The following is a 25,668-nucleotide window of genomic DNA, read 5'->3' on the forward strand; positions in this document are numbered from 1 at the left end:
CAATGTTATTGTTTGCAAATGAATTCTAGTCTGGACTTGATTCAAGATCTCTTTTCAACAATAACAACACTGCATGGCTGTTCACTGTATGGTGACTGTTCTGTGTCGACATGCTAAATACTGGACATTTCATGACGCTTGAGGAAGGATAACAAGATACTGCAGTAGACCCATAACAAACCACTGTGAATATTACCAACTTTTGAAGCTAAAAGGAGTTTAAATACAATTGTGGAGTTTATCTGCCATTCAGGTAGCTGCTATGGTGCTCTTTTTTATAGATCAGGACTTCTGGGCAAATATTGAATTGATGTGTTTTTCCTTAGTCCCCCCTAAAAGATTATGGCATTTTTGTCAGGTCTGCCCCCTAATTTTTCTTGGGGGAAATGAGTGATTACCCCTGACCCCCCCCCCGGAAGTAAATTTTGAACACCCCTAAGCACGGCCGCAGTGGGGTAGAGTAACCGTGACATGAGGCATCAAAACTGGTCTAATAATCAGTATCATTCAAAATAAATAAATAACTGGATCCAAGAAACAAATAGAAAATGACAACACAATAATAATGGGGGGGGGGGGGGGGGCTAACCTGCAGCGGCTCGGAAATGAGCCGTCAGCAGATATTAGGTCATCTAGAACCACTTTACCCTGGGCACTGTACACCTTCGTTCAGTGGTGGTAAAATGATCGGAAACAATATTATCCGAATCCGAAGCTTATGCCAGCATTAGGTTGCTGATGGATTGGTTGTTAACGCGTCACCATGCACCACCTGCTGCATATGCAAATATACAGGCGTCTGCAGCCTTAACTTCTGAAAAATGCGTATATTAGAGAAATCTTCGGTAAACGTATGCAATCAATAAACTGAAAAAACCCACAAAAATGCGACATATTCTGTACCTCTCGGCGAACGCGTACGTCCAAGAGCAGTTAGTGTAATCACGCTTGTCTCGGCAATTCTCGTTTGATGCGAGACTAAGCGGCGATTCCAGAATATTCAATCGCACGTGTGGAAAGTGTTGAAGCCATGGCTGGTAAAGGGTACGTATTATCCCCTCTACGAAGTTTTCAGAGAAATGAGAGGGTTAGTTCATCGCGTTTTGATTATTTGGTGTCCTAAGCAATTAAATTGTGATATGCACACCACAACTCTAAGTAATACACACTGTCGACTGAAAAATCACAGAAGGTAAAGTCAAGGCGTAGGTACGATTACGATGAACGTTCAAATTCATTGCCTCACGTGGACTTTCAATTGTCCTCGGAATTAAAACTTGCATGTGTTTACGTTCTTGTTCATGAAACTCTAAAGCGCTCTAAATTAGAAATGTTCAACCCCCGAGTTTCACACTGTGGACTCGTGTTAACCATTGGTGCATGAGTAACTGCAAGAGTGTGTGACTGGACAGCTTTTGAAAATTTGAGAGCCACCGTCACTCCACCCGGAGGGGACAGTGGGTGAACTATATAGCTACAACATACTCTAAGTAGTTTCAGTACCCTGTAGTACGATTGTGTACTGTATATCCTAATCCTATGCCACTCTAAAGTCTTTAACCAAACATATTTTTCATCTTCACGAATTTAAGAAAATATTAAAGCGCCTAGCTATTTTTGCTAAGAAAAATACTGAGTAGATATACTGAGTAGATATACGAGATAGACCCGTTCATTTCTGAGTAAAATTACATTCCTCTTAGACAATTTGATTTGAACGTGACTCCATGACCATCGTGGTACCTAGCTGCAAAATTGTAGCTCTACAGTGAGGCGGTCGGTGAGTTTTGGTTTTTGCGTCATCGCTCACCAGTAGAGCTACAATGCCGAAGGCCCTGTAGCATACAAAATAAAATGCCGCGCCATGTGTGGCGCGGCATTTTCATGTAAAATCCCACATATTTACTGCATTTGGTCGTACCGATTTATCACTACTGAAGACTAAACACTATACTACACTAACCTTGTCGTTTATGGGGTTTGGTGTTAGCACAGACACGTCGATCGCATTCCATAAACATTGAGCGTGTTTCTGGGAGCCGCCATTACCGGAAGTTGGTAATGGCGGCTCCAAGAAATGTTTTTGGAACGCGATCGACGTATTTGAACAAATACCAAACCCCATACACGACAAGGTTAGTGTAGTATAGTGTTTAATCTTCAGTAGTGATAAATCAGTATGACCAAATGCAGTAAATATATGGGATTTTACATCAAAATGCCATGCCATGTGCAGCGTGCTTATTTTGTATGTTTCAGGGCCTTCGGCATTGTAGCTCTACTGATGAGCGATGTCGCAAAAACCAAAACTCACCGACCGCCTCACTGTAGAGCTACAATTTTGCAGCTAGGTGGTACCATGACTCCATGGTGGTATTTTTTAAAGTTTACCGTTTGATAGCCAAATGAATTTCATTGCAGAACATTGAATGTTAACTGTAGCATTAGTGAACAGACATGGTGTAGTAGTGTTATGTGCACCTTTGCTTTTTATGGACTCCTCAGAATAAGGGCAATATAGTGAAAACTAACCTTTGAAGTGCACCCACTCAAAATTAGGAAAAGAAGTGAATGTCCAGTTCGAGGGGTACTTCTGATAGCATCCTTTTTTTAGGTCCTGACTTTGGCTATTTCACAGCATAACTGCAAGTTAAAAATTGACCATTCAGCCTAAGGAGAACAATTATGTGGTTCCAGTTACAACCTACCCTGAACCATTTAAAGCCTGTGAAGCTAAAAACTGTGAAATTACACGAAATATGCAAGTCTATGAAAACTAAGATAAGCTGTGATGTCTTTGCCTGTTGCAAACAGTCAATGCTCGCATGGCAGTATATAACGTAATAACGCATTTCACATCATAATGGACGCTGTCCACACATAAAAATTGGTGAATCTCCATCTGATGCCATTGATGGCATTGTTCACGGACCAATCAGCGATGTAGACGGCATTGCATTATGATTAGCTGCAAAATTGTAGCGCTACGGTGAGGCGGTCGGTGATTTTTGGTTTTTGCGACTTCGTTCACCAGTAGCGCTGGCCCTGCAGAGGTGAAAATAAGCGCACCCCACTGGACTAGGCGTGTTGATGTGAAATGCTACATGTTTACTGCATTTGGTCATACCGATTTATCACTACTGAAGACTCAACACTATACTACATTAACCTTGTCCTTTATGGGGTTTGGAATTTGTTCAAACACGTCGATCGTGTTCCAATAAACATTGGGCGTGCGTTGGGCATCGGTGTTTCTGGAAGCCGCCATTACCATAGTTGGTAATCACATCAACACGCCTTGTCCAATGGAATGCGCTTATTTTCACCTCTACAGGGCCATCGGCATTGTAGCGTTACTGGTGAGCGAAGTCGCAAAACCCAAAAGTCACCGACGGCCTCACCGTAGCGCTACAATTTTGCAGCTACATTATGATATGAGTTGCATTATTACAATGGTGGGCACCAGAAATGCTGATTTTGTCTGATAAGCGAAGCAGATTTCTTTAAAAGTTTTCATTTTATCATGACATGAGGTAACTGAATGTAGGATTCGCGTTTATTTTTCGACTAGAAGGAGCAGAACAGGCCAAACAGTTGGGGATAGTTTACGTATCAGAATGAAACTCACAGCATAAACTCTACACAATTAAAACTACCCAGTTTACATTACACCTGTGTGCTTTGCAGGTTCATCAATGAAGTTCGTGAGGTAGAATTTGTTCTTGTGAAGGCATTTTGACACTAGTTCTGTCCCTTTGTTAAGTAACCTTTTTCTTTTGGCATTATGTATTTTTAGCTCCCATATATGCATATGTATTTATGCAATGTACAATTTAAAAGTACAGTGAATTGAAATCACTGAAAATTGTGTTCCTATAATTCATTGAATTGAATAAACTGTTTGATTTTACTGTATCTTAGTCAAGTTTATTTAAATCAGTAATAAACTTTGTACAGTCAGACTGGTCAGGATTCTAGCGGATCGTTTTCTGGGTTGTGAAAACCCCTATCTAAGATGTATTTCAAAATGTTTGTTCAAGTCATGAGCTAAACATAATTCTACACAACAGTCTGGTGAAATTTTGCTATTATCCTTGCCAACTGAATGCAGTTGACAGGCCCGATTGATATCAAATTAATTTTTCTGACGTTTTTTTAAAACTTTATCCCACGAAAACATGTTGTAATTGATTGTGATAATGATTATTCTGTATGTTGAAATGGTTTTTCATACTGTACAAGAATGCATGAAATTACTCCAAAATGTCTTAAAATTTTAAAATTTCTTGCACACAGGGAGGGGACCCCATCCCTGAAACCCTCCCCCTGTGTGTATGTTGAAATAGCCTTTTATACACTGTATAAGAATGCATAAAATTGCTCAGAAATGTCTTCAAATGTAAAAAATCTTAACATGAGGAGGAGGCATGGGCCAGTGGCTAGAGCAGTGGACTCACGATCAAAGGATGGCGAGTTTGAGCCCCGGCATGGCTGTGGTGTTGTGTCCTTGGGCAAGGCACTTTATTCCTCATTGCTTCTCCCCACCCAGGAGTGATGGGTACCTGGTAGGACAGTGGTTGTAATGTGTGTGTTTAGCTCTGCTGCGCTTATTGGCTGCACATGTGAGCTGTTGTTTGCTCCCCAGGGAGTTGAGTGGTATCATATTAGGTCCAGTGACCAGGGGTAATAATAATTGTAAAAAGCGCCTTGATCACATGTACTTGTGGATATGTGCGCTATATAAGAACCCAATATTATTATTATTATTATTAACATCTTAACACTCTTATGCTGAAATGGTTTTTCATACTGTACAAGAATGCATTAAATTACTCCACAATGTCTTTAAAATTTAAAAATTTCTTGCACACCCCCTCCTTGAAACACTTCACATGTGTGTATGTTGAAATAGCCTTTTATACACCGTATAAGAATGCATAAAATTACTCAAAAATGTCTTCAAATTAAAAAAAATCCTTAACACCCTAACACTCTTATGCTGAAATGGTTTTTCATACAGTACAAGAATGCATGCAATTACTCAAAAATGTCTTCAAATTTTAAAAATTTCTTGCACACCCTCCCTGAAACCCTCCCCTGTGTGTATGTTGGAATAGCCTCTCACACACTGTATAAGAATGCATAAAATTGCTCAGAAATGTCTTCAAATTAAAAAAAATACTTAACAATGTCCACCTTCATCAACACATGTCTCTTCATCAACACATGTGTCTCTACATAACACAGCAAAGCTATATTGGCCATTAGGTCTCTTGTTGTTAAAATGCACCAAATGGATGGGTCATATTGTGCTTCACTGGTTTTAAGGAACTTGACCTGATGGTGAAATATGAACTTGATTGATGCGTAAATTTAGTTAACAAAGTATCTGAAATGTATTCTCTTGATGTAGGATCAACCTGTGCTTGGGGTTCTGTTCTTTCCTCATTTCATATTTTATTTTACTTAATAATTTCACATAGTGAGTCCTCATTTCACTCTTTAGTTTATTTTCCTGGTCGCATAAAGACTTTCATCACATTATGTTGCAGAGATACGTCCATTGTGCATCCACCTGTATTATGGGCTCAGCGCAATGATGTAGTATTTCTTACAGTCGATATGCAAGATATGAAAAGACCAGATATCAAATTAGAGGAAACCAGGCTATCTCTTAAAGGGAAAGGTGGTCAGGAAGGAAAAGAGTATGTAGTGGACATCGAATTCTTTAAAGAAATTAATATACAGGTGAGTTTTTATTATTCACACATTGTTTTAAGAAAGGCTATAATTCTTCAATCAAGAGAAGGAGGATGACTACGGGAGACTGTGTTCATAGACTACAGGTAACTCAATTGATTTCACTTGGAAACATGGACAAAATGAGAAAGTGGCTTCGGTGTAACATAGCCTGAATAAGACCCACACTCGGTATGTGTGTACATATTTTACTTCTTAGCCCATAATGCATTTAGATTTCAGAATCTTATTCTAAATACATACCATTTTGCTGCTGTCTTGTCGACTGTGTGCCTCACTCTAACTTCTAAATTTCTTTCCATTCATTTGAAATCTTGGAAGTTATTTTTAGTCCCCTCAGACTTTATAGATTTAGTTTGTATGCGTTTATATGTGTGTCCACTCTGATATCTCAGAGATGACCTTGGCAATGCCTTTTAATCTTGGCTTTAGAAAGTTGAAATTGATCCCATTGCGATGAACTGGTGCTCCCAAATAATGAACTTGTTAGTTAATGATATTCCAGCTAATTTATTTATCTAGAGCCTTATTTTAACTTGGCTGTTCTTAGAATACTCATTAACTGATCATTGTTATTCTCTTTTGTGTACTTAACAGAACTCTAGGTATGCTGTAAGACCGAGAAACATAGAATTCACAATTAGCAAAAAAGAACCGGGTCCATACTGGGACAGGTTACTGAAAGTAAAACAAAAGGTAAGGATTGATGCTGAAACTATTTATGTTATACAATCTCTGCATGAATAAGTTTTTTAACTTTTCATTTTAGCTTCCATCAATTATATTGGATTACCTTTATTTCTCTTTAAATCGGACATCAATTGTCCATAGAAACACTATTACAGAAATGAAAGAATAAACTTAAAGACACTTGGAATAAAGCACCGGAGAGGGTGCTGACAGCCAACATTATCTCACTAGAAAAGAGAATCAATCCAAAACTTGCGTAATTCAGATGAGAAATTCAAGCACTGATTCACTTGCTGAATAATTACATTATCACATATAGATATTCGTACCATAAAGCCATACATTTGTTTTCTGAGTAAACTGTCAAAATTATACAGATCGTTTGAAACAAACATGGAACTTGCACTACTGAACTTTCTGTATCCCAGAAAAAATACGGGCAGCATTATTATAAGCAACTCTCAGTTTCATCATAGCCCCAAGGGAATATCTAAACCAAAGGTGAGATCCGTACAATTGGTAACAATAGGCTTTAAAAATCATACTTTTACCCTTAAAGAACATAGCGAAAATTTCCTCAGAAGCATATTAGCTGAAACATAGAATGATCTCTTTTGATGATCAATATCTGCATCGTCTAAAAAGTGAGACGTTAGAAGACAGCCCAATACTTCTTAGTTTCTACAAATGCGATTTGTATACCATTTATGTAAACTTTAGGAAAATGTACAACTCTAGATTTGTTAGAGATGACACACAGGCATTCGGTTTTCTTTGTATTGAAAACAATGTCATGAGTGGTACCATAAGAACTACAAATATCTATCAATTTCTGCGTCTCTTTGACAGAAGGACATATCAAGCAAATGTCGTCGGCATACATTAAATGGTTTATAAACGTTCCACCGATATTACAGCCTACTTGAGATTTTACAAGCAAAGCACTCAAGTTATCATTATGTACATTAAACAGTTTTGGGGATAGGACACCGCCCTGTCTTACACCATTAGTAACAGTAAATCCAGATGAAATGCAATCACCCCAACGAATAATAATAGATTGCGTCCGATACCAAATGAGTAAAAATCTTACAATATAAATTGGAACCTTGCGAGAAATCAACTTCTTAAACAATGTCCAATGGTTCACGCGATCGAATGCTTTTGAAGCATCCAAAAAAGTAATTATGACATTACTACCATTTTTTCTGTAATAATTGACAATTTCCTTTAAAACAAACAGGCACATGTCAGTAGAGTGACCCTTCTTAAAACCAAACTGGTAGTGAGACGTGTCAAGATACAACTCCATACTGTTCAAAAGAACAAATTCTAGAATTTTTGAAGCAATAGTCGACAGTGCAATAGGACGATAGTTGTTCTTATTACTGATATCACCATTCTTATCTTTGATAATTGGCACAAGGACAGTTTCTGAGATTTTGTTTGGACAAACTCCATGAACTAACATTGCAGTAAAGCACATACTAAGCAGTACAAACACTTTGTCAGCGGCATAGATATAATGCTCTGCTGAAAGTAAATCTGAACCAGCTGATTTGCCCATCTGTAATTTTCTTATTGCACATCGAATGTCACTGGGTGAAACAATGAAGTCATTTACACCATTACAACTGTTTATCATGTCTTCAACAAACTTTTGATCATTATTGTTATGGACGTCATTAAACAAACCACTGTAATGTTGACGCCACATTTCAACAATATTAGCATCGCCATTGCAACCATTAACACTGCTGGGTCTTTGTGGTGTTTTAGCATTAATCTTACCGACTGACCGCCAAAAATCACGTTGATTTCCACAATACAGGTTTTTTTGCTGCATTGTCTGCTTTAATTTGATTTTCATGACGTTGGCAAGCACGCAGAGCATATTTAAACCTCGCATGAGAGCGGCGCTTTAATCAAAAAGTGGACCACACTTAGGTTTTCCACAATTAACCCAGAGTTTAAACGTATCACGAGCAATAGCATGAAGATCTTTCACATGATCATTCCACCCTGCCACCATTGAGTGGTGATTGCTATGTACACCAGGCATTGCCTGCATACCGGCTGAATATAAACTGTTAATAATGCTGTCATAAAATTGCGAAATACACTCTGTATGGTTTTTATCTGTACAATGCATATCTTTACAACAAAGGACGCTAGATGGGATTTTTATATCACTCAAAAACCTGTCAGAAAGTGCATGATAAGCATTACGTTGCTGAATATTGATCTTATCCCAATTCAATGTGGGTTTCTTGTTTGCACCAGCCTTCTCATTATTACGATGACATACTGGTAAAATTTCAAATCACAATTAATGCTAAGTGGCAAATGATCGGAGGATATTGTGTCATATAATACTGATATAGAATTAATACAATTATGAGCACCATGAGTAGAAACACAGTGATCTATCCAAGAGGTAGATCCATGAGCATCACTGACGTACGTGAAGGTGTCATCTGACAGAAAGAACTCATCAGAGATGTAATAATTGTATTCGTTGCAAAAATTATGAAAAGAAGAACCAAACAATGAGTGACGATCAGCATTCCAGTCTCCAATGATCATCGTATTGTAACCATCATTGGATTGAACAATTGAGTGAACATTCGCCAAGTAGTTTAAAAAATCATCATAATTTTGCCTACAACACGTAGGCATATACACACACAAATACAAATTTTACCGTTTACACTGTCAAGTTCAATACCAACAATCCTACTGTCCCCAAAAGATTTGACTTTGATGGCATGACCTATAGATTTGCGCCACAGAATGGCAACACCACCAAACGGCCTCCCGATGAGCAGCTTTTCACTTGTGTCTACTGCAGATTCACCATAGTAGTCGAAGTCTTTGTGAATCGATGATAAAAAAGAAATATTGTCTTTAGTCAACCAGTGTTCTTGCAATAGACAAATATCGTGCGATTCACAGAGGTCTCTGACAGCAATGACCGAGTTCTTAACTGATCGACAGTTATATGACGCGATACGAAGTTCCTTCATTTTGTTTACGGGGTTGATAGAACTTCCGAACTAGGACACCTTCAGGCCAGAAATCAGGATTCATCAGAGAATCAAAATGCATGGCGTTGACAGAAACTCGAAAAGAAGCATATGAGTCGTATTTGGATTGCAGTCGTTCACAATCGATGACATCCATATGACTAACTTCACGAATGTACTTTACAAGATGTGCTGGCTCAGTATTGGGCCCAAGTCTGCTGACAAACATGAATTTTCTTTGCGAGACAACTGGAATAAGACCATCGTGTTTTTTCTTACCAAGAACGTATTTGCGACGACTAGCTGGCTGAATCGGTCTTGCCTTAGCAGAAGTATGATCGATCTGTAGCAAAGGAGCGGCACGAACATCATCAGCTTTTACTGGTTGAGATGACAGTTGTGTTTTCCATTCGAAACCACTTCCACATAGCTGGAAGGCCGCCGATTGCGGTGACGATAAATTACAGTTGTGAAACCATCTGAGTCTGACTTATCACTCACTGTCTTGTCAAAAATCGGTGTTGCAGCTGGTACTGATTCACTGACGTGGTGATTTGCACCATTGTCACCAGACTCATTTGAATTGGACACGCCAGAAGCAACAGTTGGGTCATTGCGGAAAGAAGATTCATTGTCATTCTGCTTATTAACACCTCGAGGAATGCATTCACTTTCCACGGGGTTGCTGTCTTCACGCAGGCAAGAAGCCCCATCAACCTTGCTGTCCTTTGAAGCTAGTACAGACACAGCATTTTTAATTTGTCGAATATCCTGACTGGTTTCCAAATAAAGCTTTGACATATTGTTAACATCGCCTCTGAGTCCTTCAAAGTCAATCTTCATACGATAAATTTGAGTCAGTAGCGAAGAAATATCAATACTATTGTAGTCAACAGGAGGCAACTTACACAAGTCTTTTGCTACAAAACACGGAATATTTTCCACGGAATATTATATTGGATTACCTTGATATTTCATATTAATATCTGTAATTAGTGAGTTTATGACATATATATATATATATATATATATATATATATATATATATATATATATATATATATATATATATATATATATATATATATATATATATATATATATATATATATATATATATTTATTATACATCTACCATCGAGAACAATAGAATTTAGCGTGCGCTAAAAAAGCCGTACGGAACGCACGCCCGTTCCGTAACACGTACGGTTTCAAGGCGCCCCATTCCCTGCGGCTGTATCTGCGTGTTCACTGTAGAACGGTTTCAAGGGACCCCTTGGACGAGTGCCAGAACAAGTCTTGCGCGCGCTCTGTACGTACGTATGTGTGTAGTGCACACACTCCAAAACTTGCAGAAGCGCGTCCGAGGTAGCGTTCCACACTGGCGCGATAAAATCGGAAGAAAAATTGTTGACATTGCACGAAAACGGTCACTACTCCGACATTTTGATGCCCCGATCAGGAATGTAAGATGTATAATAATAAGGTTATTACGAAAATACCGCAAAGGATGCACTCGGACATTGGCGCTGCGCATCGCCCTCCGCTTCGCGTCGGGCGATACGCTGCGCCAATGTCCTCGTGCATCCTTTGCGGTATTTTCGTAATAACCTCATTATATATATATATATATATATATATATATATATATATATATATATATATATATATATATATAATATATATATATATATATATATAATATATATATATATATATATATATATATATATATATATATATGCGTATGTGTTGTGTATATGTGTATGGTGTATATGTGTGTGTGTGTGTATATATATATATATATATATATATATATATATATATATATATATATATATATAATTATGATTAAATCATGTAATTATATAAATTGTAATTAAATGAGAGATATTGCAATATTAAGAATAATCTTATTGTTGTTGTTGTTGGTAGAAAAAATTTTTTTCAAGAACTCCCTTTTGCTTTGAAAATTTGTATGTAGGTCTTTTTGAATGATCTATCCATTTTGTTAAAATGAGAAACATCACAAAATTCGAAATATTTCTCTATATTTACTGATAATATTGCTTTTGCATTGTGTGAGTAGAGATATTTGCTCAACAGTTTATAAGAATTGCTGTAAATTGCTATGTGAAGCCATCTTCTATTAGGAAATTGTTTCAACATCCTTCAGAAACAAGTGCAAAACAACATGTATGCGGTTTCCATTGCGGTACATTTCCCCATTTCAATACAATTGAGTCACACAATTCTGGCCAGTTGGTCATTGTTTTGCAAATGACCTTTGTTTTTGGGCTGTTGTTACTTTTTCTCAACTTTCTTTAACTTCTATTACAAACATCACAAGGCTCAATGATGGATATATGGGATCAGTGTATCATCAAATACCGGTATGGGATGCATACATTTATGATCTATAGAATCACCCACAAATATACAGATAAACATAGTATTCTCAGGGTGTACAAACAGTATACTTGGCATATATCTTTGGATTTGGAATGTCACAGTACCCTTGTCTATAACTAAGTATATGTATACACACTTGAAGAATACAACTATATATAGGGGCATAGATCTTGGCCAGACCAATTTAAATGTATGTACATGATCACGTAATATTGCCATCCAGGGGTCATGCAGTGTTGGCGCTAGGAATTTTTTCATTGTAGCCACAGTCTGATAGTGTGGCTAAAATGATCAAATTTTATTTAGCCACAAGCAACTTTGATTAGCCACACCCAACATATCAATTTCACGTACAAATTGCACAAAACCTATTTTCAATAATGTTTGTACTTTATTATCCACATGTTGGTCCAGGGCAGTTGTACATACACTTTCATTCCTCGACAGATAAACTGCTGAGCACATTTTCTGCCAATTCGTAGCAGCAGATAATGAGGACCAGGAGCACAGTAAAACTCCATGTCCTTTGTGAAAGTTGTCTGTCCTTCAATAAAAAAATATGTATTAAACAAATATTGGTCTGAACTTTTAACCCACTGTTAAAAATTTCCACAGGCAAACAGGCAACCATGAAGTTCAAGCCCTGCATTGGTATGTTATGTTAATTTGAACAATTTTAGGTACCATTACAATTCAATGTGACTACAGAAATAGAATTAACATTGTTTACATCGTAATCTTGTAGGTACACTGGTTGAAAACAGATTTTCAAAAATGGAAAGATGAAGATGATTCTGATGATGATGGAGGAGATAGAAATCTTGAAGATGTAAGTTTTATAAGTTAACAGCTGTCATCTGATAACACATTGCAAAATTGTTATTGAAAAATGGAGACAACATTATAAAATTAGAAACATGATTTTGCTCTTCTACCATAAAGAGGATTAGTTGTCCAAGATCCTTAACTAAGGTATCAATTTTTGAAAGTCCATTTCTCGCAGCATTTTAACTCCACTGTCAGCAATGCGGAACTTATCAGACCGGTTGATTGTGTCTTTGTCTATCTTTGCACTTCTCTAAAGTTTCATTGGTCAGAAAAATGTTCATATTGGACAAGTTACACATCTTAGTAAAAACACTATAAGATGTATAACCAAGAAAAATGAAAATAAGCATCATATATATATATATTTTTTTTTAATGTATATTTTATTTCATCGTATAAAGTTTTCCATTTCTCTTTAGCTCTTTACGATCTAGAAAAGATTCACAGAATATGGTAGTCTCCAAATCGTGTTGAAACACAGCTTTACATGGCTTTTGTAAACACCACGCTTTAAAAATCGAATACATTGCAATAGTGATCAAATGTGTCACCGCCTTGTTTGGCATGCCGACAATCAATGATCGCATATTGATTATGGGATCAATGTCAAAATGTCTGCTGATAAGAAGTCTAACCTCATTCCAAAAGGACTGAACTTTAACACAGTGAAAGAAAATATGTACTTGGTTCTCTGTCACGTGGCAAAAAGCACAAAATGGAGAAGTGCGTATTTTCCATTTGAATAGTTTTAGACCACAAGGCAAAATACAATGTATAAATTTAAAAACAAAATTACACAGTTTTCTATCAAAGGAACATCTACTGCACCTTGTTTCCCATATATTTTTCCATTTTACATTCTGCAAATTGCATGTCTTGGACCACATAGCCTCCACATACGATTTCTTTATTTTGTATTGAAGCAAGTCAAGATAGAAAGACTTAGTTGTAAAATTAACAAAAATATTTCGATTGAGTGTAAAATTTCGAGAGGTTTCGGTATTTTCACTTAGCAGTGTAATCCAGGGTTTCATTGCATTTTTAAACAAAAAAAGCTCATTTACATAATTACGTTTGTTAACAATGATATTTATAATTTTCTGTATATCTATTTTCTTCCCAGTAATAACATCTTTTACAAACAAAATTCAAGATTTAATCCACTCCGGGAAAAAAAGAGTTTTATTTTTATACCTTATAAACTGTTATAAACAGATTACTTGTTGCAGCAATGACGTCACGGAATTAGGCTTTTCAATTTTACCTTCAAAAGATTCGTGTAGATAAAGGATCATTTCTCTATAAAATGTTGGCAGAGAACCAGTACAAGGACAATCTACTGGTTTTGTAAAGCTGCTGTAGAAACTGATCACATCAAGGTTATTTTACATAAATAAAAATTAGGAATAAAAATCCAACTTGGTTGTATGCTATCCAATAATGTACAGTTTTATCTTTCAAGAAACGTTTCGCCCAAGATGCTTTGAGTGCTTTATACTGAGTCAAAATGTCAGTCATTTTAAGACCACCTTGGTGATAATCAGCTATAATCGTATTGCGTGAGATTTTATGTATTTTGGAACCCCATAAGAATTCAAAAAATAAAGCATCAGCTTGTTTTAATTTGCACTGTGGAAATTCAAGCATTGACAAAGGATAAATAAGCTTCGAGGCGGCAAATGTTTTCAAAACAGCAATTTTCCCGTACAGGGTCATATTCCGCTTACTCCACGCTTTAAAGCAAAAGAAGCTTTTTGTAACGATTCTTCCCAAATCAAATCTTTACACAGCGAAACATTTGAGTGAAAATACATTCCAAGTGACTTGATTGGCGCATCGGGCCAATTAATGTTAGCTATGCTGTCTGATCTATTTTTCCACTTCCCAATCCAAAGACCGTCGGTTTTTGTGTATTTAGTTGTGTTCCTGCAACTACCCCCAATTTTTTAACAATATCAATAGCATGAAAAACACACTTTTCGTCATCTAAAAAAGAGTCGTGTCATCAGCGACTTGGGAGATCTTTATCTGCCTTACCCCTTCAAAACCTTCATTTTGTATTTTGATACCTGATATATTTGGATCATCCCTAATAACAGTTGCCAAAATTTCCGCAACAAACAAAAAAAGCAAAGCGGAAAGAGGACAACCTTGTCGGATTCCTCTGGATGGTTTAAATTTTTGTGAAATATAACCGTTATTAATAACAGCAGAATCAATATGATTGTACATTGTTTTTACATAATTAATAAAATTATTACCAAAATTGAATTTTTTTAAAGTTTGAAACAGAAATTGATGCTCAATACAGTCAAATGCTTTTCTGAAATCTAAAAATAAAATGATACCTGGTAAGTCTTCAATGTTGGTATAATCAATTACATCATAAATTAAGCGAATGTTTTGCCCAATAAATCTTCCTGGAATATAAGCCGTTTGGTCAGGATGTATAATTTTATGCACAATTCGTTTGATTCTGTTAGCTAAAATGAAGGCCAAAATTTTGTAATCAGTATTCAAAAGACTGATTGGGCGCCAATTGTCAAGATTTGTCTTATCTTTTTTCTTATAAAGAAGTCTTAAGATGGCAGTACGTTGGCTTGAGCTAAGTAAACCATCGTGGAGACCCTCGCTTATTGATTGAAAAACTAAATCACCGATACTTTCCCAAAAGGTTTGATAAAACTCTGAGGGTAAACCATCTAGCCCAGGTGTTTTATCTTTTTTCATTTTGAAAACCGCATCCTTACACTCGTCTTTTGAAATTGCTTGTTCTAAAAGTTGCTTATCATCTTCTGACAAAGGCTGCTGAACGTGAACATCGTTAAGATAATTATTAATCGATTCAACCGAGGGGTTACTAGTAGAGAAAAGTGCAGTATAATAATCCACAATGCTTTTAAGAATATTATTATTTCCACTAATTTCATGACCATTATCATACAATTTTGAAATTGCATTATTTGATCTCCGTTTCTTTCAAGGTTCAGGAAAAACTTGGTCGCACGTTCGCCTTCAGTAACCCACCTGGCGCGTGCACGGATTTGTGCACCGCGAGCTTTTTCTTTATAAAGAGACTCAAGCCTAGTCTTCACTTGTGCATATTCTTGTAGAATGGAGGTATCCAATGTATCATCAATATGTCTATCTAATTTAGCAAGCCTATTTTCCAGAGAAGTTATTTCCTCTCTGCGTTCTTTCGCTTTCTTTTGCGTAAAATCAATAGAAAACTCTTTCACTCTTAACTTAAAAATTTCAAGTTTCAGTTGTGCAGATAGATCAGAAAACTCCATATTAACCTTGTTCAGGATTTCTTTAACTTTTTCTACATAAATGTCATCTTTCAACACAGACGTATTCAACCTCCAAATTCCTTTTCCTCTGCCTAAATTTGTAAGATTAAATACTATATGCACAGCCCGATGATCTGTTAAAATTGCTGGGATGATAATGCATTTCTCAATGTATTCATTGAGGTGTTTCGACGTGAACAAATAATCAAGGCGTGTAAGCACCATGGGAGATTTGTGGCGAAAGGTAAAAGCTGCAGTGTGTGGATTTTTAAAACGCCAACTGTCATTGACATTAAACATTTGACAAAGTGTTTTCAGTACTTTGCTGGATCTATCCGAGGTAGGATTTCCTCCCCGCTTATCAATTCTACTGTTGGCAAGGCAGTTAAAATCACCGCCAATAATCAAGTTTGACAACTCAAAATCATTCAGTAAGTCAAGGGCGGTTTGGAAAAACAAGAAACTCTCTTTACTTGAGTTTGGGGCATAAACGTTACAAAGTGAAAACATAGTTTCTGAAATACTACAGTTTACAAATAAAAATCTACCATTTACACCTTTGGTGTCAAGCACTTCAATATTCAGGTCTTTCTTAAAAAGAACAGAAACTCCACGACTTTGGGAGGAACCAAACTCATGAACACATTTTCCACCCCATTGGTTATCAAAATTAAATACTAAATCCTCAGTAACGTGAGTTTCTTGAAGCAAAATAATGTCAGCATTTACCTTTCTAAACCATGTGAAAAGAGATCGACGCTTCAATGAGTCGCGCAGACCTCGAACATTCAACGTAAGTACTGAAAGAGAATTAATCATTACATTTACACATCGCTGTTGAGGCACGACGTTTAGAAAAATTTAATTACAAGTCAAAGTCAAAGACAATGACCAATATCGAGATACCAGTTTGAACTCTCCTTGTTTAACTGTTCAGGCGGAGTTGATGATTGTCGCTTACTCAAGCTTCTACGCGGGGTTTCCTCAGGCTTGTTCAATTTCAGGAAAGTATCTATTGTAGCCTGCGACACGTTTTCAAGTGAACGTGTGCGACGCACTCCTGAATTGGGCGCCATCTGTGAGGAACAAGCATTGTTCGCGTTTATACCATCAGAATTTCCAGCTGTGCTCTTTGAGTTCTCTAACTTTTCTTTGTCTTTTTTTCAGCTTTCTTCTTCTTCTTGCCTTTCTTTCTTTTCCCTTTACCTTTACCTTGTTGGTCAGGCGAGCTGTCTCCTGGCAGTCCTTCCTGCACCTCTGAAGCCAATTCATTGAATTTGTCATCAATATACGATTCAAGATCCGCTACAGATACAGATTCAGATTCCTCGGCGCAACCATCGGAGTCAGTCTCGGTAACAGGTGTCTCAGTTGGTTGAGATACTTGACCATTGACCGATTCAGGGGCACCAGCTTTATCATCAGGGCTAGACCAACTCATGGTTTCAGTAGCACGTGTTATTGAGTTGACATCAGCTGTCGTATTACTTTGCTGCCCCTTATAAAATATGCGAACATTAAATCGACCGATTCGAACTCCATACGTAGGAATTGGTCTCTTTATAGCTTTCACATAGACATAGCGGTTTCCAGTAAAACAACTTGTCAATTTACCCTTCACACGTAGTCTTTCATTTTCTATTTTGCTTATTTCACACTCATACTGCTCGAGCGCTGCAGATATCATAGCATTATCAGCTGAGAAAGGCAATCCTTTGACAGTTATTCTAACACCTTCCTGTTGAATAAAAGGATTTCTCTCCTTGAGTTGTACAGTCATACCTCTGAGAGCCATACCGCTCGTGAGTAGTCTGATACGATTTTCTCTACCATCTATATAAATTCGGCATAACCCACCAACTATCTGTATACAGATTAATGACTGAGGTTCAATGCACTCACAGGCTGCTAGGTAGACTTCCTCCATCGTCACGTACTCTGTTGGTGATTTAGGCTTGCCGCCAGTAACATCATTCAACAATAGGAAGATGGGTCTTACGTCATCCTCGCTCGTCATGGTGTCCACGTTGTAGCTGACCGTACAATTTCTTCAATTTCTCGATGAATATTCAGACCAACAAAGACAATTTTCCCGAAAGATGTTTGTCTTGCTCTTTATAGCCAAGACCCTATAGGAATATTTCATGGAAGTGGTAAAAATACCACAATTTCAATGAGATATCACGGAGCTGAACTTCTGGATAAGCACCGTAGTGTAGCCTCGTTCTGGCTCTGGTTCTTTAAGCATCATATATTTTTGATCAAAAGCCATGGTGACCTGTCAAAGGCACATCACCTGTATTTGCATACATCATAGGGGACCCATGACACCGTCTTATCTCATAATGTATGTAGTGACAATTCCTATGTTTGTGAGTTTATATAACCTCTTTGACAAACTGCACATTTACACATGTATTGGTTCTAGTGACATGCCGTACTCGTGCGGCTATGTTCAGAGAAATGCTTTTGAGTTACAATAAAATATTGACCGACCAGCGGGAGATAAAACACTTATAAAAAGGCAGAGGATAAGAGCTGCAACAAGTGAAAATTGATACAGATTGCAGTTTTTATCCACTGCCATAATGTTTTGTCTCACATCGGTCAGTCAATATTATTACTGTATTCATTTTCACTTGCTGCAGTTTTATCCCTCTTTTGGGGTCGTTTGTACTTTCGAATTTATGCATGACAGTCAAACAAAATTTTGAAAATAAACAAAGACAACAAATACAATAATGGGAGCCATAATGTACCCTGCTACTTTGCCAAAAGTGCTGCATATTGAGGCACAACCTAGGGTCCACTATACAACTATATACAAATTGAATGGTCTTCCATGTGTGAATTTTTGGTAGGCCTATTGACAGAAAAAGCCAGTACCACCATATGTGTTACGCATTGTAAATATTGTGAAGATTTTAGAATGTTATCAATATTGCAATACTCTTGTTTTATATTTTAGATGATGGCACAGATGGGTGGTGGGTTTGATGGGGATGGATTGCCAGACATGGATGACATAGCACCAGATGACGAGGACAAACCAGACAGTGATGATGAAGGTATGTTTAGTCTCTGTGAAGGGGGACCTCGAAATTGAGTTTTATGCAGACTGATCTGTATGTGTTTCATCATCATGTCTCATTCGATTTCATTCAAACTTGGTACAAGGATTACTTCATATGTCATACATATGCACGTTGATTTGTTTCGTGATACGATCCAATATGGCCGCCAGGCGGCCATTTTATTACGATTTTTTCATGTACAGAGCCATAACTCAGACATGTTTCAACCCATTTTATTCAAAGTTGGTACAAGGACATTGACCTATGTCATACATATGCACGTTGATTTGTTTCGTGATACGATCCAATATGGCCGCCAGGCGGCCATTTTATTACGATTTTTTCATGTACGGAGCCATTAAACTCAGACATGTTTCAACCCATTTTATTCAAAGTTGGTACAAGGACATTGACCAATGTCATAGATATGCACGTCAATTGCTTTTGTGATACGATCCAATATGGCTGCCGTGCGGCCATTTTGTTACGATTTTTTATGTACGAAGGCATAACTCAGGCATATCTCAACCAATTTTATTCAAAGTTGGTACAAGGACATTGACATATGTCATACATATGCACGTCCATTTGTTTTGTGATACGATCCAATAAATCAAATTAATTGCCAATTTGCATTTACATGATGAACTTTTGTTTTTAGGGTGAATGTCCAGAAGCACTGCATCAAACTTTATAAAATATGGTACCAGTGATAATCTATCAGTGTTATGATAGGATGCAAAAATGTTTTGCAACATCCTGATGATTAATTCCTAGTTGACTCATTTAATGAACTTTAGGATGGTGGCCTGCATTGGTTTTATGTTTTCATCACCATGGAACTCATTCTTGGCCATTGAGCGCCATCTGTATCAAAGTATTTTTATCACAGACCTAATTAATGAAGAGGACTCTATCCTCTCTGAGGATTTGTAATCAAAGTTCCCATTAACAAGTGGGGACTGTGTCATCAACGATGACTTGTTTTCTATAAAACACAGCCGGCAGATCTGATGCTAGGTTGCTTTTTTACAGAAGTTATGTTATACAAAGTTTGAATGATTTCAAATTGTTTAACTAGATTTTCTTTTGTCTTCTTTGTTTCAGAGCTGCCTGATCTAGAGTAAATGTTAATGTACAAAGATGTTGGATATTTTGTAAGTTTTCCTTGAACAAACCATGTTGGCCATCTCCGATTATCAACATTCATGCTTTTTTTATGATTTCAAATGCATTAAAAGTTTTAACAAGCCCATTGCTATAGAAATACAAACTAAATTTCAGAAAGGTTTGGTTTCCTCAAACATGTATTTAGGTAGGAGTGTAATATGGTTTCTTGTGGAGACTGCTTGAATGGAAACAGTCAATCAGAAATCTGATGATATGAAAAGGAGCTGCAAGAATTGAAGTTAATACTGCGTCTATGTAACACATGTAAGTTTTGTCAGACAATGTCTTCAGGATGTTATGTCAATGTAAATGTGATTTTTATATACCTCTCTTGACCTTTCATTACGAAGATAAATTTCACTGAATGTCTTTATTGCATCCATGACTTCTATACAAAAAATTAACAAATTCAAGTTCTAAATGACTACCATTAAATGTAATTTTAATATTTCAACCGTATTCAGACAGCTTATTGGCAATCAATCTGGTTCAATACAAACTTACTTAAGTTCAGTCTGACAAATGCGATATGTAACCCCTTTAGAAGAAAAGGATTACTGTAAAACATTTCTTTTTAGCTAGCATCCTTCTCAGCTAATTTAGCCAAGTCTATCACTTTGCTAATTTAAGATGCTGCAAATTTAAACTTTTCTGTATATTTATATTTACCATGATTAGAATGTCTTTTTAGCTAAATTGGAAACCAGTTGATTTCAATGTAAATCTGAAAAAAATAAAAAGGCATGCAGCTTATTCAAAGTGTTTTACAGTAATGCCACATAATAGGGATAGTATTATTGATTTTAAGAGACAGTGTGTGTTTTTTGCAAATCTTTATAGAGTCTACAGATGGTAACAAAACACATGCAAGTTGTGCCAGTTATGGGAAAATATTTAGAACACATATGGAAAAGTTTCAAATTCAGACTATACTTCTGTTGAAAGAGACATCAATAAAGTTCTCCTTGGTATATACAGGAAATCGTACAGTACATGCAATGAACAAGTTCAAATTCATATAATACTAATGTACGGTATAAGAGGCAAAGGGTATTTTAACATTTAACCTTAAAATTTTACTGCAACAGAAACGAGTACATTTATTCAGTACTAGGTAGTCCAAAATCCAGCATTGCATGTGTTTCTGAAATCTTATACTTGTAAGTCTGGTTGCCTTGGCAGAGTTGCTGGTCTGAGCAAATACATTGGTTCTCCCAGAATCCACATTCCTGGATTTGCAAACCCCATACTACTTACAGGTGATTCAAAATTTGATTTTGCTACATGGCCTTCAGCAAAGATATTGTTAACAAGGAACCGGAAGTACTCCATAGGAGAATGACCTACTACATTGAAACAAACCCAAGGACTCCTCTCAAACACGTGGAGGCACGATACCACTTCATTATCTTTGTGCAGAAGAGAACATATTTGTTAATCACAAACTGGTACACAACTGTTTTTGATGTGTCACATCATTTACACCTGTTGAACTTAGAATAACCTGTTTAATCCATCCTGTTATCACATTGTGTACATTGTTCTCTTTGAGTGAAGCTTTTGTGAACAACTTGGTCTTATCCATATGAAACTTCCAAGAAACAAGTGGATAATTATGGTAAAGTGTATTTGTACATGGTAGTCGTGTTCAACATGAAAATGTCTTGTTTTAAAACATCCTATCACAGGCTCAATAAGTACCATAAACTGGTCTGTGTGTAAACAATATCATAACCACATTGTACATTGTCCTCTTCACAGGAAACCTTTTTTTTACTGGTACTTTATCTTTTCATTTTTTTTCTTCGGGTACAAGTGTTGAGAGCATGAAATAAGCATGATGAAGGGCCATATTTTGAAACAACATCAAATCAATTTCATTCACAAGTACTCTGGGCACTTCCTTTAGAAAGTTGTTCTTTGTAGCACGGTTCTGGTAAATTCAATTTGATTGAGGTACAAGGTTTCTGTTCCAATTTAGTTGAAATTAATACCAGATCAGTAGCCTGTGTCAATAAAATGTGTTTATTACATGCCACAATGATAAAAACATCTCATTCTCCACCATTTGCATGCAAATTTTTAATAAACTTGATATATTGCCACAAAACTACATGTTTGATAGTTGACCTGAAGGCAATTACATCAAATGCACCATGAACGTGGTTGTGTTCCAATGTAATTTATTTTTGAAAATTTGGAAAAGTACACGAACTTGTCAAAAATGATCATTTTTACAATAATTAAGATGTGTAGTGGAGCAATTGCTCAGACAACAAAACCGTGACTTGAACAGGTTTCTCTTCAGATGTACATGTATTATTCCCGGCCCAAAACATTTTTCAACCTGTGGTTACAGATCAGTTGCAGTGACTTTTGATTCTTGACAAAATTGCCTAATTCAGACCATGTAAGTGTTTACTCTTGGCAAATAAATAATATTATTGCAAATATTCAAATTGCAGCAGCACTAAATCTGTTAACTTGTCATGAAAGGTATGTTATTCATAACTTTTTGTTCACGTGTACATTTAATTTGAAATATATTGATTTTAAAGTCGCTTTAAAAACAGAAAGCTGTTTTGTGGTGCGAGGCATGTAAGAACCTGAAATTTATGTCAGTTCAGGCTGGAGATATATTGACCATACAAGTGGTCAGCCCTCTGCAAATAAAGTACCAGACAGATTGCTAAAATTTAGCCTGCATCTGAAAAGACAAGAAAATGAGTGTTAAGTTAGTATTTTACACATGTTGCAGATTTTGTTGTTAATTATCATTGAATAAGACTAAATTCAATCTCGAAGAAAGAGGTCTGATCATCAAATGGCTCATACATTCTTTTAAAGTTTTCAAATATCTTTGGAACACTGTATAGTACTCTTTATGTACCTGTTCAGTACGTAGTGCCTGATGGTCATGTCAGAACAGGTAACTATGCTAATCTATGTATGATTAAGTGTCCTAAGTGTCCTGTCAATATGAATACTATTTTACAAACCTTTAATTTTTTATCTTCATTAAAGTCTAGAATGAAGCTGGAAGTCCTTATCCTTTAGAGTTGTATACGGTTCTTTTTCTTAAAATAAATTTAAAAAATAGTATTAATTGTTTGGATGTATGTTTTTGTTATAACCAGCTTTTTAAGATGGCATTGCACTTAACACTGCGTATTTTGCTCAAAATCACTTTTTGCAAAGATAATGTTTTCTGCTTCACGTTCTTAAAGTCCCATGAGCTGCAACTCTGCAAAATTTGTCGAACCCCAAGGTACCACCAATTTCCTCGGATATTCATTGCAGTCTGCAAATTGAACGATATAGTCATTATCTATGCCTCAACAACGTTTGCTTGTGGCAGAATAGGCAAGAAATTGAACAGATTCTTCTTCATTTAAATTTACCGTCATTTTCAAAAACTTGCCTGTTATGGGATAAACGGAGAATTTTTGGTCAAACACGAGTGAATCCCTTTCCCGTCCTTTTAGTGGGTGGCACTATGTTGTATATGTAAAGATTCAAATGTGTACATCATGCACCATTTACACTTACTGAAATCTCTCTATGCAGTCCCACTGAGTGGATAATTATACTGAAGTAAACATCTCTTGTAAGAACATTTCTATGAACTTATTTTAATAAAAATATATAAAGTCATGAAAGTAATGCCAAAAGTTGCAGCTCATGTGCCTTTAATGTATGCTAATTTATGGAAGACCATTGAACACTACTCGCACTTGTAATCACTTTCAAAATCTACATCCAAAAAATTGTAAAAGACAAAAAATAAACTGATTGGATAAGATTTGATTGAGTTATTCATAATCTCTTTAACTGGTATGTCACAATCACATTGACAGTGATAGACAATCATTGGCAAAGAGTACGGAACTCTGTGACAATTTCCCAGCCTATCTGACAGTATTTTATATTGCTGTTTCAAATCAAAGTGATTACACAAGACCTTGATATTGACATAACATTTTTGTGAAATTTCCTTGGAACTATATCTTGAAATTAAAAGTAAACTTAGAACAAAGGCTGCAGATAGGCGTCGATAAACAACAGTGAGAACAAGCATTCAAGTTGGCTGCACATAAAACTAGCTTTTCAAGATCCAATGGTCAGCATGTTGTAAAAACAGGGTTGCATTGAAAGTTGCAACAGTAACCAGTCAAACCTTTACAGATGAAAAAACAAATAGTTGGTTGAAACATTTCCTTCCGAACTGGTTGACATTATAATAGTATTTCTGCAAACCGATTCTACTGACGATGTCCGACAAATTTGCCAGTCTTTTTTATGAAAGTATACATCCAACATGTAGATATAGGTTATTCATATTGAATCTTGTATGTTGAGAAGAACTTGCCGAAGTCGCTTGTATTATGTAAAGATAACTCTTGACTCTAAAGTTGGTTCACATAACAAAGCTATCACTTTTATGTTCGAACTTTTATGTTCAGAACAAAGCTATCACTTTTATGTTCGATGTCGGGACAAAGTCACCGATATCGCGTCATTTTTATCTTGATTATTACCTTTCGATTTTTTTTACGCCCAACCAGGTTTTTCCATTTATCGATGCGATGAAGTTTTATTAACGAAAATCATATTTACGACCAGACTCATTAATATTTTTCGTAACTAAGCTTTCCATTTTTGTACAATAGGTTTTTCGGTTTGATATACATCTGCTGATCAGATCGACAGAAGAATGATATTCGTAAAGTAGCACAGATATCCCTTTTGTGTACGATATCAGGACAAGTTTGCAGATATCGCGTCACTTTAATTTTCTTCATGGTAACGAAACTATCTTTCTATATGTAGATGTACAATTATCACTGTAACACCACTATCCTTTTCAGGTATTATATCGGGAAAAATTAGCCGACATTGTTCATTTTCAGCTATGTTATCAGTTCCTTCTGTTCGACGTCAAGGCAACTTTGTCAATATCGTGATATCTCTTTTCAGTGTTTTAATGAAAAGATCAACTCTTTTTGATAACACCAATGAAAAAAAAGATCTATTCCGATCCACTTTCTAATGTTTTTTATTATTACAACATTTTCCCTTCATGTTGAGGGCATTGTTTGCCGATGTGATGCTTTCGTTTCTTTTTTGTGTCGGTTGACAGGATACTACATGTAATTTGTAACACTGACGTTTCTCACTGATACGATATCAAACGCAACTACCATATCGCCTCAAAACAGTCATAGTCGGGTTTCCAAACGTCTCATATAAGCACAGTTCGATGACCTCCCCTTCACGACTCTAGACTGTGTAAAATAAATTTAATAACTATTGGGTTACTTAGTTTCATTCAAGTACAATGGCATCAATGCAATCATGTTGTATCATTCACACTTTTTTGAACAATTTTTTTATTGAGGTCATCATAACAGTTTA

At 36.3% G+C, this 25,668-nt stretch overlaps 1 protein-coding gene across 2 annotated transcripts; it reads left to right on the top strand.

Moving 5' to 3' along the window:
* The first annotated feature begins 729 nt into the window (after window positions 1–729).
* On the top strand, window positions 730–23,355 carry LOC139139732 (prostaglandin E synthase 3-like). 2 transcript variants are annotated; one of them, XM_070708596.1, is made up of 6 exons: window positions 730–1,044; window positions 5,553–5,748; window positions 6,358–6,456; window positions 12,634–12,717; window positions 18,978–19,077; window positions 20,191–23,355. In XM_070708596.1, the coding sequence occupies exons 1-6, from the start codon at window positions 1,031–1,033 to the stop codon at window positions 20,208–20,210; spliced, it is 513 nt and encodes a 170-aa protein (XP_070564697.1). In that variant the 5' UTR covers window positions 730–1,030; the 3' UTR covers window positions 20,211–23,355. The 2 variants fall into 2 exon arrangements, with proteins under 2 accessions (XP_070564697.1, XP_070564698.1); XM_070708597.1 differs by having other exon boundaries at window positions 1,000–1,087.
* The last annotated feature ends 2,313 nt before the right edge of the window (window positions 23,356–25,668 follow it).

The sequence above is a fragment of the Ptychodera flava genome, chromosome 9 (assembly GCF_041260155.1).
Source record: "Ptychodera flava strain L36383 chromosome 9, AS_Pfla_20210202, whole genome shotgun sequence".
NCBI classification, from domain to species: Eukaryota; Metazoa; Hemichordata; class Enteropneusta; family Ptychoderidae; genus Ptychodera; species Ptychodera flava.

What these genes read in the sequence shown, in the direction of transcription:
- LOC139139732 (XM_070708596.1), top strand. An exon ending in TTAAAGAAATTAATATACAG is followed by an intron (nt 5,749 to 6,357) that starts GTGAGTTTTTAT and finishes TGTACTTAACAG; the next exon opens with AACTCTAGGTATGCTGTAAG. An exon ending in GAGATAGAAATCTTGAAGAT is followed by an intron (nt 12,718 to 18,977) that starts GTAAGTTTTATA and finishes TTTATATTTTAG; the next exon opens with ATGATGGCACAGATGGGTGG.